A 15251-nucleotide genomic window follows, 5' to 3' on the forward strand; every position below is an offset into this window, starting at 1 on the left:
CCCACCTTGTGCTCTCTCTTGCTCACTCTGTCTCAAATAAATAAATAAAATCTTTAAAAAAAATAGAAAAAGAGAGAGAACAGAGTGGGGAGAGGACAGAGAGAGGGAGGGAGGAGAATCCTAAGCAGGCTCCATGCCCAGCTCAGAGCCCAGGGCTGGACTCAGTCTCACCACCCTGAGATCACGACCTGAGCCGAAATCAAGAGTCAGACGCTTAACCAACTGAGCCACCCAGGCGCCCCTCTTCATGGTTTTCAAGGCTCCATTTCCTTTTCGATGAGTGCTGAGGAGAGCCTCAAAGTTAGAGCATGAAGACAGACTCAGTTGTATTCAGGATATATATGCATATAGACATAGACACATATCCCAACACTATAGGAGTCTTGCTTGGAAATGTCTTGATTTGTCATCTAGAAACCTGACGCAGTGCATAAAGTCCCCCTTAAAATTCCTATCAGGCACGGACTTCAGAACAACTCCCAAAGCACACATGCCTTTTACCCTTGCCACTAACTCACTCTGCCTCTGTATGTGTGAGTCCGTCACCAGGAAACCATTTGGTCTATCTCCGTCTCTGCCTACATAGACATAGGCGGCTAGCGGTGCCATTGATATGTCTTTGTAGCTAAAACAAAGGGAGGGAGCGAATGATGTGCAGACAGACCAGCAGAAAGATGGAGGACAACTTTTCAGCTGCTCTGCTTTCTGCTGGAATCTGGGGACACACAGGATTTCTTATTCCCTTATCACACCCACAAGGCCTCGTCATGAATCCTAGATGCTTCCTGATGACCGTGATGATGACAGAACAGAAATGCCTTCCCTCATCACCCGTCCACGTGCGTGCGCGCGCACACACATACACCCCTCCCACGGCCTCTCTGCTGCCCCTCTCCCAAAGGTGCCTTCCTTCCTCTCCTCTCAGCCCATCAAGCCAACCTTCGGTGGCCACCTGTCTCTGGTCTGGCTCCCTCCACCCACGCTGGCACCTGCCTGGAAGCTCCCCGCCCCCTCAGCCCTCAGGAGGCCAGGGCCCACGGCCTGGGGCAGGGCACGCGTTGAACAGGTTGATGCTGTTCTCCTGGAAGTAGAGCTGGAGAGGGGTGGGGTCACCGGAGCAGGCGGGGTCCCTGGAAGCCTACATCCTTGCCTCCAGAGAGGCATAAACCTGTAGCCTGTCCTGGTGAGGGACAGTAGCTCTCTCAACCTACAGACTGAGCCCTGGGCCCTTATCGCAGATCCGGCTGCTAGACAGGACCCAGAACTGCTCTCTGGTAAGAGCTTGATGACAGCAGGGGAGGTGGGGGTGTTCTGGGGATGAACAAGAACATGGGTGGGAAGAGATGGGCCTAGGAGTCCCCTCAAGCCCAAGGGAGTAGGTATCTTCATAAGCCTTGAGGGGAAGAGCCAGATGTGATCCTGTGAGCAAGTCTCTGTTAAGGAAGAGACAGAAGTCACCTGATCCCTTCCCGCGGGCATCGGACTGGCCCCTGGAGGTTGTCCTGTCCCATCCTGGCCCACTTGGGAATTAGAGGTGAAAAAGGCACCTTGGAGCCCATGTGATTGGCAGGTGGCCCATGCACCTATGTGTGTGCCTCCCACTTCCCTGACTCTGTGAGGTGCCCACGGGGGACCCTCCAGGCTAGCGGGTGCATCCTCCCCCCTCCCCCATGGCTGTGCCTGCTGGCCAGCCAGCCAAAGCACCTGGACTTGAACCTCAAAGGCAGGGACCTGAGGCTATGAAGTTCAGGCTCTTGCAGACCCTACATTCTCCAGGGCCCTCTCACCCCAGTATATGTCTTGCAGGGCCACGTTCATTCATTCATTTTTTTCATTCATTCTGTCCACGCACATTTGTCAGGCTCCGGGCCTGCACCAGGCACTGTGCTCGGTGCCAACGCTGCAGAGATGGCTAAGACTCATTTCCTGCCCTCTGGGAGGCCACAGTCGAGTAGGCGAGAGTCAGGTGAACAGATCATAACAACATGAACAACATGAGGCTGCAGGTGTTTCAGAAGGGCACGCACAAAGTGCTCTGGGGACACAGGATAGAGTCACTAGCTGCCTGACAGGGAGTGAGAAAGGAGTCACAAAAGAGGTGACCCAAATTGAGTCTTAAAGGGTAAATAGGGATTCTTTAGATTGGGAGGGAGTGTACTACAAGCCAAGGCAAAGATCGAAAGGCCTGGGTGTATTGGGTGGCACCTGGAGGGAAGTGGGTCTGTTCAGAGCCAGGAGCCAGGAGGTGGGCACAAGGGAAGTACAGGGTACAGGGAAGTGACCCCCACCCAAAGAAGGGGCAACTAGGGCAGGTGAACCACGTCTGCCTCCTCAGGCCCTTCGCACCAGTGGGGGCTGCCTGCCTCCCTGGCCTCCCCGGTCCTGGCTGCGAGCGTTCTCTGGGGAAGACAAGGTGGGCAGAACTGTATGAGAGGAGCTTTACTTCCCTCACTCACGAAATGCTCCAGCCAGGCCCCAAGTCCATGAGGAACCTGAAGGAGGGGTGAGCCAAGAGCCCTTGACAGGGAAGGTCTGGCTTCTCTAGCCAGCTGCGTGACTTCAGGCAAGTCGCCTCAGCTCTTGGGGCTGTGTGTCCTCATCAGAAAGTGGAGGCTCCTTTGGTTGTTTTCGGACCCGATACTCCGAGAGTTCAGGCGTTTTTAAAGGGACGCCCTCCCCCAGAGCCAGGTGATCTCTCTCTGCCAGGGCCCTTACCATGTCCTGGTTGCCCAACTTGTCACTAGCCTGTCTCCCTCCACCCCCACAGAGAAAATGACCATCTTTGAAAATGTCACCCGGGCCCTGGCCAGACAGCTAAACCCTAGAGGGGACCTGACACCCCTTGACAGCCTCATAGACTTCAAGCGCTTCCATCCTTTCTGCCTGGTGCTGCGGAAGAGGAAGAGCACACTCTTCTGGGGTGCCCGCTATGTCCGCACTGACTACACCCTCCTGGATGTGCTTGAAGTTGGCAGTTCACCTTCAGGTCAGTTCCGGCACTCTCGAAGGATGGGGCCCAGGCCCTGGCTTACAAGGAGGAACCCAAAGCTCCCTCTGCCCCGATGTGGCTTGGTGTCACTTAGCCCAAAGTTCTCCCAGGAGGGAGGGGAAGAGGGAGGCCTCTCAGCCTGGCCCCTTTCATCTTCTCTCTCCTGCAGATCCAACAGACTCTGGGAACTTTAGCTTTAAGAATATGCTGGATGCCCGAGTGGAGGGAGAGGTGGATGTGCCAAAGACAGTCAAGGTCACGGGGACTGCCGGGCTGTCCAGGAGCAGTACCCTGGAGGTCCAGACACTCAGTGTGGCCCCTAAGGCTCTGGAGACCTTGCACCAGGAAAGGTGAGAGTGGTAGGGCTGGGGGGCTGCCAGGATGGGGTTGCTGGTGCTTGGAAAGGGTGCTTTGGGCCCTAAGTTAAAAGGCAGGGCCCTCACACTGACCTTCACCTATAGGGTCATCACAGGAGAGCTCTTAAAGCTGACCATTCTGGGGGCGCCTGAGTGGCTTAGCCAGTTAAGCATCTGCCTTCGGCTCAGGTCATGATCCCAGGGTCCTGGGATCGAGCTCTGCATGAAGCTCCCTGCTTAGCTCAGAGTCTGTTTCTTCCTCTCCCTCTGCTGCTCCCCCTGCTTGTGCTTGCTTGCTCTCTCCCTCTCTGTCAAATAAATAAATAAAATCTTAAAAAAAAAAAGATAACCATTCTGGCCCATGGGTACATCTGGGCCAACCCCTAACCACTCCCTCCCCCCATCCTTCCACTACTTCCAGTACCACCCCCCTGCTCTCTCTCTCTCTCTCTCTCTCTCTCTCTCTCACACACACACACACACACACAAGGATGAGTATGTTCACATTAACTCGCCGTGTGACCTTGGAAAAGTCACTTCTCCTCTCAGGACCTCAGTTTTCTTTCCTGAACAATGATGGGGTTCCATGAAAATCTCTAGGGTTCCTTCCTAAACTATGAATGTATAAAAGGGAAAGGGTCTTATCTGTTCCCTACTGAAGCTTAGCCACAGCTAAGCTCCCATAAATCAAGCCATCTGCCTGGTCCCATATATACACACCAGGCAGCCCTTGGGAATGCTGCCCCCGCAGCACAAGGGGTGTGGCAGATGCCATGTCGATGCTGGGCAGCTCAGATGTTGGGCTTGCCAGGGGAACTGACTTTTAAGTAGTTAAGTAGTGGTTGAAAGAAGTGAGGCAGGAAGGAAGAGCTAAGGTGCTTGGAAAGTCACCCTGTAAACATTCATACAGCCTCAAAGGAGTGCAAAACACCCCACTAGGTGCCGGGGTGCATTGGAACACCTTTGTCCAAGAACCTCGCAATCAGGAGTTGTAAAAAAAAAAAAAAATCTGTGCAACAGTAACTATAATCCAAGGTGAGAGGTAGTGCCTAGGAGGACTTTGCCTGAGTTTTGTGGCAGGCTAGAGGGACTTCTGGCTGGGGAAATGAAGTGGAACTTCACGGAGGAGGCAGCCCATGATCCAGGTCTTGAAAGACGAGTAGAAATCGAACATGAAGGTCTGGGAGATGGACATTACAAAGACAGTGGGTGAGAAACCTCAAAACCTCTAGGGAGAATGAAGAGCTGGTTTGGCAGGAGCAGAAAAGGTAGGAGTGGAGCAAGTCAGAAGCAGAGGCTAAGGCCCAGATCATGGAGGACCCAGGTGCCTGGTCAAGGATGTGGAACTGTTCCGTAGGCTTCAGGGGGCCCCCAAGGATGCCTTGATGTGTGTCGTGATTCATCTGTCCAGATGGAGGAAGTATGGCAGCCAGAGGATGAGAGGCAGGGGTTGGAAGCAGGCAGACAGGCAAGACACCATTCCACTGTCCGTCAGAGATGCAAAATGAGGACCGGAGCTGGGAAGAGCGGTCAGAATAAAGAGGGAGGAGCTGGCAGGGCTGGAGCACCTCTGGGGCGCCAGAATGGCCTGGACTTGGCAGCTGATTGCAGGTTGAGGGAGAAGGTTTTGTCAGAGATGACGCTGATGGAGATCCAATGTATAGCATGATGACTACAGTTAATAATTCTATACTGTCCACTGGAGATTTGTTAGGAGAGTAGATCACCGCACATACACAAAATGGTACCTATGTGAGGAGCTAGATAGGTTCATTAGCTTCACTGTAGTAATCATTTCTCTGTGTGGAGGTATATCGAAACATGTTGTGGGCGTCTGGCTGGCTCAGTTGGAAGAGCATGCAACTCTTGATCTTGGGGTTGTGAGTTCAAGCCCCGAGTTGGGTATAGAGATTACTTAAAAAACAAACAAACAAACAAACCTTTTTAAAAAATGTTGTATGCCTTAAATAAATACAACTTTTTAAAAAATAAATAATTAAATATATGAGAATGTTAAAAAATTAACTCTGAGATTTGACCCAAGTGATGACATTAACAGAAACAAGAAGACAGACTTTAGAAGAAGTATTTGGAGAGAAAGACTGTGGGCTCCTTTTGGACATTTTGAGTTTGCGGGTCCAGTGAGACAGCTGAGTGACCACAGTTAACAACGCTGCTTTGCATATATTGTACATCTAAAACTAACATGATGTTATATGTCAATTTTATCTCATTTTACTTTATTAAGATTTTATTTATTTATTTATTTATTGAGACCGAGTGGGGTGAGGGGCAGAGGGAGAGGAAGAGAAAGAGAATCCCAAGCAGACACCCCACCCCCAACACTGAGCCTGGAGCCCCACGTGGGGCCCAATCCCACAACCTCAAGATCACGACGTGAGCAGAAACCAAGAGCCAGACGCTCAACTGACTGAGCCACCCAGGCGCCCCAGTTATATCTCATTTTAAAAGAAAAATTTTAAGGCAGTTGGAAACGAGGGCCCAGCGCTCAGGAGAGAAGTCAAGGTGAATATCCCTGTGGGGTGGTCGGCCATATAAAGATGGAAAACTATAGGAATGGGGTTGCAGGGAAGGGATGTTCTAGAAATCCAGACAGCAGAGAACTGCGAACAGAATCTCAGAGAACGTGAAATTTGAAGGAACCGAAGAAACTAGCACAGGAGACGCAGAATCAGAAGGCTGAGAGCTGGGAGCCGAAGCGGGGCGGCACGGTGGCACCAGAAGCCAGGAGAAGACCGCGTCGCAGGGAGGCTTTGGGCGGCAGGGTCAGTGTTGTGCAGAGTGAGGGAAGGTCTGTGAATCTGGTGGGTGCGAGGTCACCAGGATTTCAGTCGAGGAGTGGAAATGGAAGTCAAATGATGAAGAATTTAGGAGTGGACAGCGAGGAAGTAAAGATGGTGTGTATGGGTGCGTCTTTTGAGAGACGCCAGTGAAGGGAAGGAAAGAAACAGAATGGTAATTTGAGGGAGCGGCAAGATCAAAGGACGGGTTTCTGGATGGCAGCAAGTGGGGAGGAAGGACTGGTGTTAATAGCAAGAGAGAGGGTAAGGGATGGGAACAAAGGGCCCCAGGAGAGAGGAACAGGACTAAGAACAGGGAGGAGGAAAGAGAGGGGAAGGCACCCCGAGGCAGAGGGAAAAGGGGGAAAGAGCAACCAGGGGGCGGGGCGGGGGGAGGCTGTTCGGGCCAGGAGCCGGCCGTTCTGGGCCAGGAGCCGTGCCAGATGATTTCCTAGTTTTCCTCTCAGCACCCCTGGAGGGAGGTGTCATTATCCTCATTTTATAGATGAGGCTCCCCGGACTCGGAGTGGCTGCCTTGCCAGTAAGCGGGACATCTGGGCTTCAGCCTCGGTCTCTTACTCCAGAGTCCTCACCCCTTTCCCTAATGCCACCGTGCCTAGCTCCTGCGAATGACCGAGGAGAAGAGAAGGGCATGATGGCCCAGGCGGGGAGAGGTTCTGACCCATCCCTTCACGTGTCTCCTGCCCCAGGAAGCTGTCCACCAAGCACCCGTTCCTGAAGGAGATGCGAGACCGAGGGGAGAACCTGTATGTGGTCATGGAGGTGGTGGAGACCGTGCAGGAGGTCACTCTGGAGAGAGCCGGCAAGGCGGAGGGCTGCTTCTCCCTCCCGTTCTTTGCCCCGTTGGGACTACAGGTTTGGTTCACACACACACACACACACACAGACACACACACACACACACACACACACACACGCACGCACTTACATTTAGCCTCTCCTTAGAGGCCACGTTAACACATTAACTTTGCCCAATCGGTGCCTACCCAGGATACTGAAAATGACCCACTCCTTCTTCCTGCTTTTCAAGATTCAGGCCCCTGTCGGCCAGACACAAGTCCTCTCTCTGGTCAAGGGTGCCCTGTGTGGGCAGATGCCTGTGCCAGATGCCACAGGGAGCTATCAGGGAAGGGGAAACTCTTAGTCGTGGGTCATCCCTCATGGTGTTCCCAGTGCACAGGAGAGAGACATCCCTGCTCTCAGAAAAAGTTCTCAGTCTCATGGAGGAGACACACAGGTTAAAGCCCCGAGAATACAGGTTCTGAAGATTCGATGTAAATAAGTAGTGCTCTACATACCGAAACCTAGTTTGTATAAATATTCAAGGAGTGAGTTGGAACTGAGGTAGGGTTAGTCATGGAAGGCTTCCTGGAGGAGATGAGCATGGGCCAGATGGTGAAGAGGAAGAAGGAATGGGGCCTGTGGAAACTCTCAGGTGGGTCAGAGATGCCCAGGCAGGTGATGGAGTGGGTCCGCCCAGTTCCTTCATGTGTCTGAACCAGGAAGACAGATACACACCATTAGAGGGATGATGCAGAAGGGTTTTGAAGTGCATTCCATGAAGTCCAGACTGGGTGGAAAGGCAGTCAGGAACGCGAATGAAGGGTTTTCAATTTCTTATCTCCCCAGAGGTGCTCGGGCCTGCCCCTCCACATGCCCCTCCCTCACCCCTTGTCTCAGAATGTCGGCCGGTTCATGAATCTTCATTGTCTGATCCTAGGGATCCATAAACCACAAGGAGGCTGTAACCATCCCCAAGGGCTGCATCCTGGCCTTTCGAGTGAGACAACTGATGGTCCAAGGCAAAGAAGAATGGGGTGAGCAGACACTGGCATGTTCTCCCCTCAAGACAAGAATTACCCGCATTAGCACTAAGGCATCCTGGTCCCCTCTAGTGGCAAGCCAGGGAAGGAGTACTGGAGTGTATGGTATTGTGGTCCAGGGACAGAACAGCGGGGGCTACTCTGGAGAGGGAGTGAAGGAACCTCCTGGGTTCTGAGCACCTCCTGCATGCTGGGCACTGCGTTAGCTGGAGGAAAAGGGCACGGAGATGAACAAGCACAGCTCTGCTCTCGAGAAGTCTGGGGCCAATGGAGGAAACAGACCCAGATATCAGCACTAGGATGCAAGGCAGGAAATAGTGTTGTCCTAGGATTTACAGAGGAAGAAGAGAGTTCTTTCAGCAACAGAGGTGGAGCAGGGGATTCGGTGGGGCCTTTGGGGACAGGGACCTAGCCCTTAGCGGAGCCCATGGACTTGAGAATAGAGAAGGAAGGTGGGCAGCTGTTTAAGGGTCCTCCTGCTCTTGCCTGTCTTGCACCTTACAGATATTCCACATATCTACAATGATAACATGCAAACCTTCCCTCCTGGAGGTAAGTGAAATCACTTCCCCTATCTTTCGCCCAACGCTGACATCATCTGCTAAAATCCTGCACCCTCTAATAACATATAATCCCTCAAGGAGCCCCTCGTTTTGTTTCCCAAGTCCCTTTATAAAAATATCTGTCCTCGACTTCGGGAAAGGCAGACAGAAGCACATAAATACTGCCCTAGAGAGACAGAGAAACAGAAAGAGACCGAAGTCAGAAGCAGAAGCAGAAATAAGACTGAGAGATATTGCGTGTTCCCAAATTGGAGGGGGGGGGCGGGGGGAGGGGATGAGCTAACATAATCTCCATGTTTTTATAATAATCACTGATAAAGCTGCCTTGACTTCCGCTCTAGATAAAAAGGCACAAATAGGTTTTATGCTGACATATGTACATTGTTTCTGTTTTCAGAAAAGCCAGAGGAGAAGTTCACCGGTAAGTGTTTCCTCTCATTTCTTTTTTTTTTAAGATTTATTTATTTATTTATTTTAGAGAGAGAGAGAGCACAAGCAGGAGGGGCAGGGAGAGGGAGAGAGACTCTCAAGCAGACTCCAAGCTGAGCGCAGAGCCCTACGTGGGGCTCCATCCCACGACCCTGAGATCATGACCTGAGCCAAAACCAGGAGTTGGATGCTTAACCGATTGTACCACCCAGGCGCCCGTTTCTGCTCATTTAACTGCAACTTTTTTGATGGAGGATTTTATCTATCTATTTATTTATTTATTTTAAAGATTTTATTTATTCACCTGAGAGAGAGAGTGAGCAGGAGCAGGGGGGAGGGGCAGAGGGAGAGGGAGAAACAGGCTTCCCGCTGAGCAGGGAGCCTCATACGGGGCTCAATCCCGAGACCCTGAGATCATGACCTGAGCCGAAACCAAGAGTTGGACGCTTAACCGACTGAGCCACCCAGGGGCCCCTTGACACAGAATTTTAAAACTCTAATCTTTTTCTTCTCTTCCCTGAAAGACTGACGGGGAACATGACAGAGCAGGTCTCAGCAAACAACTGTCCCCAAAACATGGCAGAGATTCCAATAGCTTAGGAAAAAGTGGTGGCAGGGGGGATGTCTTTGGACAGAATACCCAGGTAGTCTGATGCCTCGACCTCTGACCTCGAGGGCGTCCTTAGCTGTAACCTGTCCCACGCACACCTGCTGCTCGGCCACCCAGCATCCGGGACGGATGAGTCACTAAATCACAGTGATGCCAACGCAATCAATCCAGGAGCTCCTTTTCACATTGCATTAGCTTCTCTCCTGCCCCATTCCTGCCTCCCATGAATGGAGCAAGTGTAGCCTTAAGATAGCTGAAATATCCCAGGAGACAGGATATATTTCCTAATCCCCATTAATGTTTCATCCCCTGGGCATGGCTACCATATTGGAGGAATACATTCTTGTCTCTTCTCCCCCCCCCCCATCCTGGCATCTGATGCTGGTAAGGAATTTTCTGAGTTTCTCCCAAGACTTTGGCATGGAGGCAATGGGGTGGAGCGAGGGAAAGACAAGTGCTGAGTCCCAGGACTGGGCGACTGGAGCCACTTCCAAGAGCTTCCAGAAGCTACTCCCCTGGACATATTCTTAGGATGCCAGGCCCTTAGAGGGTCAGGCCAAGATAACCCTGATCCACCCACATCCTTGGATAAAGACCCACCCATCCTAGCCTTCACTCAGTCACCAAAGTCATTCTTCTTTGTCGAGTAACTCCCAAGAAGGGGAAATAGACTTTCCTTCTCAACTTTAAGCTGGAGGCTTAGAGAAAGGGAAGTCAGTTATCTACTGTCACGGGATGGGGCTTGGGAGCCTGGGGAGAATCAACTGCCTGCTTAGATGATAATGTGGGTCCTGCGCCACCTCCTTGCCCAGGCCATCCCCCACGAGTCAGGACTCGTGGAAACTTCATAATCATGTTCCCTGATCAAGAAGAAAGGGAGGCCAGGCTCAGGCTGGGTGCAGAGCACAGGGATAGAAAGGGGCTGAATGGGAAGGCCGCCGGACGGAGGGTGCTTGGCTTACCATGTTCACTGTCTCAATAGAGGAGGAACATGAGGACTTCAAGACACTAAAAGAAGAAGTTCAAAGAGAGATCCAAGAAGTGAAGAAGCTAAGCCGGGTAGGGCAAAGCTCCCTGCTCACCTCCCTCAGCAAACTTCTTGGGAAGAAAAAGGAGCTACAGGACCTGGAGCTCACGGTGAGGCCCCAGAGGAAGGTGGCTGCTGGACGTGTGGGTGGGTGTTGCAATTGGCAGGGGATCTGACAGGATAGAAGGTGGTCAGCGGCCAGGAGAATTGATGGTGGGTGTCTTCCTCGAGGCTGGCCAGGTGCCCCCCAGCCTGCCCAACTACCACTGCTCTGGAAAAGGGCACACAGGGCAGATTCCCTCAAAGCACATGCTCCCTGCGGACAGACAGAGGGTAGGCAGCAGGCCAGCAGGGCCCTTTCTTGGAAAGGGGACTGGAACCTTTCCTTCCCAGTGTTCAAGGCTCAGGGACCAAGAAATCCAGGAGTCTGGTACTTTTCAGGACTTGACACCTTGAAAAAGAAACAAGGAAAAGAGAGATAGTTAGCACATCTCAAGAGACTGTGATGTCCCAGGCACTGTGCTGGGCCCCTTACCCGTGTTATCTTAAATAGTTGCCCACCTTTCCCCGCAGCTTGAAGGGGCTCTAGACAAAGGACATGAAGTGACGCTAGAGGCACTCCCAAAAGATGTCTTGGTATCAAAGGAGGCTATGGGTGGCATCCTGTATTTCCTTGGAGCCCTAACACGTAAGTAGAGAATAAAGTCTTCATTTATATACCTTTTTCGTGATAGGAATGAATCACTGGATGAATTCCCAGATATATGAATAAATGCATGCATGCATGCCAGGCAAATTATACCACAGTTAAAGTAGTTTATATCTACATTTAAATAAATTGGTTATAGGATCACCTGGCTGGCTCTTGGTAGAGCATGCAACTCTTGATCTTGGGGTTGTGAGTTCGAGCCCCACATTGGGAAGAGAGACTGCCTTAATAAAATAAAATAATAAAAATTTAAAAAATTGTTTACCTTCCCAAGGATTCATCTGGATAATCTGAGAAGGTGGCCTAGTCTTGCTAATAGAGGTTGGGAAATAACCCTAGCTTTACCAGCCACATATTTAAAATTTCTACATATGGCTAAACTCATCACTTCTTTAAAAAAGATTATCTTATTTATTTATTTGAGAGAGAAAGAGAGCAGAGTGAGAGAGAACAGGAGTGGGGGGAGGGCAGAGGGAGAGGGAGAAGCAGGCTCCCAGCTGAGCAGGGAGCCCGATGTGGGGCTTGATCCCAGGACCCTGGGATCATGACCTGAGCTGAAGGCAGACACTTAACTGACTGAGCCACCCAGGCGTCCCTAAGCTCATCACTTTTATATAGAAATTTGTTAGCTTTAATTTCAGAGAGTAACATCTTCTCATCCTGCCCTGAACTCTCTTCTTCCCTCTCCATGAAACATTGCCCCGCTTAGAAAAACTCTCTAGTCCTTCAGGAGTAAGCTGAGATGTCTGTCCCCTTAAAAAGCCTGCCCTCAAATGCCAAGTCCAAAGTAGACCCCTCAGCTATCGCTCCCTTAACACCCTGTACTGTCCCTGCACATGGCTTAGTCTTCTCCGCTGTCCTGCCAGTTCCCTGAGTGAAGGGGTATGATTTTTACCTGACACCCCCAGCAAAGGTGCACAGCATAGAGCAGCATTCAACCTTGGATAAATGTGTGGATTAATTAATGCTGAAATTCTGGAAGTGTACCTCTTTGGAGTCTGGAGTCCCCCTTTGCACCAGCACCATATGTTCATTTCTCTGGGTTTTTTTTTTTTCCTCCAGAGCTAAGTGAAGCCCAACAGAAGCTGCTGATAAAATCAGTGGAGAAAAAGATACTACCCTTGCAGCTAAAGCTGGTGAGAGAAAACAGCAGGTGCTGGGGAGAGCTTGGGAGGGAGTCAGCTGGAACCAGTGCAAAGATACAGACTTAGCCTAACGACAGACTGTCCTGGAGAGCCTCTGTCTGTCCTGGAGAGCGTCTGTCATAGGGCAGGGGCTCATGCCCACAGCTCATTTGTCTCCATGTCCTCCCTTGTTTGCTATTTCGCAACTGGAAGTAAAAGAGTGAATTTCTGGGCAGTTGTCTGGGTTTTTCAGCTTGAAAAGACAGAAAACCCGGGCTTTGCTTCTTCACAGCCAAGTGATGTGAGCAAATCTCTTCATGTCTCTAAGTCTGTCTCAATTCACTCCTCTGTAAAATAGGGCTTTAAAAAAGGGGGGGCTGCCCACAGTACAGGGTGGTTATAAGGCCCACATGGATTTGTAATGGAAGGAGTTATAATAAGAGACAGGTAGCCCTCTTCATGGTTTTTATGAGTTAGGAAAAAGGAGGACAGGCTTCCAGTTCTTTCTTTTCATGTTATTTTGGTTCCTTGCAGGTGGAGAGCACAATGGAACAGAGTTTCCTACAGGATAAAGAGGGTGTTTTCCCCCTGCAGCCTGACCTGCTCTCCTCCCTTGGGGAAGAGGAATTGACCCTCACAGAGGCCCTAGTGGGGCTGAGTGGCCTCGAAGTGCAGAGATCGGGCCCCCAGTACACGTGGGACCCAGACACCCTCCCCCGCCTCTGTGCCCTTTATGCTGGCCTCTCCCTCCTGCAGCTGCTGACCAAGGCCTCCTAACTGGCCTTTTCCACCTGCTTCCTGCCTCCTAATGCCTTCCCGACTTCACTGTGCTGTGTTCTTAACACCCAAGGGTATTTTAGAGCCCCCAGACTGAAGATGATGGAAACCCTAGCTGATCACCCAAGATAAGCGATTTCCATTTGTCCAGCTCTACCTCTTCCCCTACCCCTTCAGCTTCACAACCCATCTGCTGATGCTTAAATTCTTTAAAAGTGGAAAAGTTCACATTTTTAAAACTATGAATCATTTCAGCAAAACCAAAAATAATTAATTTCCTATCCCAATTCCTCCTGCTTATGCTTCCACAAATCAAGTTTTACTGGAATTAATGGAAAATATGGTTCCACTTTGGATGAAATGTCTTTTGGTGTTTTTCTTAACTTCTGCCAGGAAAAAAAATAGACATTATCATACTACATACAGATCATGTATACATGAGTTCTATTATACTGTCCACAGGTCAGCTGGAAAATGCCCAGAGAACTATGAGGGTGTAGAATGTAGAATCTAAATTCTAAAGTGAGGGGCGCCTGGGTGGCTCAGTCGTTAAGCGTCTGCCTTTGGCTCTGGTCATGGTCCCAGGGTCCTGGGATCGAGCCCCGCATCGGGCTCCCTGCTCCGCGGGAAGCCTGCTTCTCCTTCTCCCACTCCCTCTGCTTGTGTTCCCTCTCTCGCTGTGTCTCTCTGTCAAATAAATAAATAAAATCTTTTTTTAAAATAAATAAATAAATAAATAAATTCTAAAGTGAGAAGATCATCAAAGAAGCTTGTCTTCAAAGAGGAGGGTTTAGGATCCTCTGGACTCAGGTTAAGGGACCAGGACAGCCTTATTTGTGGTACAAACCCAAAACAAGAGTAAGAAAACTTTCAAGTATATCAAAAAGAAAATGCAGGTAAGCCTTTTTAAAAAAATAGTACCCAAGAATAAGACTGACCCATAACTTTAAAAAAGAAATTGATATATTATCTTATTTCACCTTTCCCTCTTCTGACCTCAATTCAGGGTGGTTGTAGGAAGTAATGTGAGCTTGCCATATGGACCTGCAAATATGGATATTGCAATCTTTTAAAACTAGTGGGTTCATACCATCCTCCTCTGCCTAAAGCTGGGTTTTAACATCTTTCGCCAATTTCTTTTAAAGTAGTTTTATGAGTGGAATAATTTCTCCAAGGTTTTTGGCCCCAGGAATCAGACTCGCCCCTTTCCTAGGCACCACCTCCCCTGGCTAGTTCCCTCACTAAACAGGAATTCATGATCAACTGCCAAAAGCTTTCTGTTAAGCCATCCTCCCCCATTCTGGGGCATCTTCCAATGCCTCACTACATTGCTCAAAGACATCCTGAGTAATTATCTGCTGACCTGGTTGTTTTTCTCTTGTGATGTACACTTAATAAAGAGGTGAGCTAACACCCTAACTATCCAGAAGGGTAACTTTGTAAGGATGAACAACAAAGCTCATCTGTTTTCTGTTTTCTTCCTTTACCCTTCTCGCCCACTTTCAGTTAGATAGGGTGTTATGAAGAAAGGCTTTAATGAGTTTATTCCAGGGATGATTCAAAAGTCCTGTTATCTGTCCCGTAGCCCAAGGGGGCAGAGAGACAGGGAGGAATTGGTCAAGGCACGTTCCCTAAAACCGGACAAAATGTTTTTCCTTCAGCAAGCAGTTGTTCAGTGCAAGGAGCTATTTGCTGCAGTAGTAGGACGAGGAGACAAAAAATATCCTCTCTATATGAATACAAAGAATATGGTCGAAACATATTCTCTGCCCTCTATGACCTTACAGCAGAGCTAGATTGTCTTGTAGGGTCTGACCTGGTTTAAAATTTAGGACTTCCAACTACAGAAGAGAGGCAAGTTTAAAGACCGGGGGGGGGGGGGGGGGGAGGCCGGGGGGGAGTTTTTGTTTTGTGTCTTAAGTTGGAACCTGTATCTTCCTCCTGCAGAATCACTGGAGGATTCCTTTGAAAAATAAGTGGACAGGATTTCTGGTTCAATTTCCTTCCCCTGGGAATTCTTAG

General features: G+C 50.0%; 1 protein-coding gene across 1 annotated transcript; it reads left to right on the forward strand.

Moving 5' to 3' along the window:
• Positions 1 to 2772: 2772 nt before the first annotated feature.
• On the forward strand, positions 2773 to 13254 carry GSDMA (gasdermin A). The gene is made up of 9 exons (XM_027567630.1): positions 2773 to 2986; positions 3159 to 3339; positions 6857 to 7022; positions 7888 to 7984; positions 8495 to 8542; positions 10527 to 10729; positions 11193 to 11307; positions 12391 to 12464; positions 12987 to 13254. Exons 1-9 carry the CDS (start codon positions 2773 to 2775, stop codon positions 13227 to 13229), a joined length of 1341 nt encoding a protein of 446 aa, XP_027423431.1. The 3' UTR covers positions 13230 to 13254.
• The last annotated feature ends 1997 nt before the right edge of the window (positions 13255 to 15251 follow it).

This window comes from Zalophus californianus, chromosome 16 (assembly GCF_009762305.2).
Source record: "Zalophus californianus isolate mZalCal1 chromosome 16, mZalCal1.pri.v2, whole genome shotgun sequence".
NCBI classification, from domain to species: domain Eukaryota; kingdom Metazoa; phylum Chordata; class Mammalia; order Carnivora; family Otariidae; genus Zalophus; species Zalophus californianus.

What these genes read in the sequence shown, in the direction of transcription:
- GSDMA (XM_027567630.1), top strand. Translation starts at nt 2,773, where the DNA reads ATGACCATCTTTGAAAATGTCACCCGGGCCCTGGCCAGACAGCTAAAC. An exon ending in GAGACCTTGCACCAGGAAAG is followed by an intron (nt 3,340 to 6,856) that starts GTGAGAGTGGTA and finishes CTCCTGCCCCAG; the next exon opens with GAAGCTGTCCACCAAGCACC. An exon ending in CCAAGGCAAAGAAGAATGGG is followed by an intron (nt 7,985 to 8,494) that starts GTGAGCAGACAC and finishes TGCACCTTACAG; the next exon opens with ATATTCCACATATCTACAAT.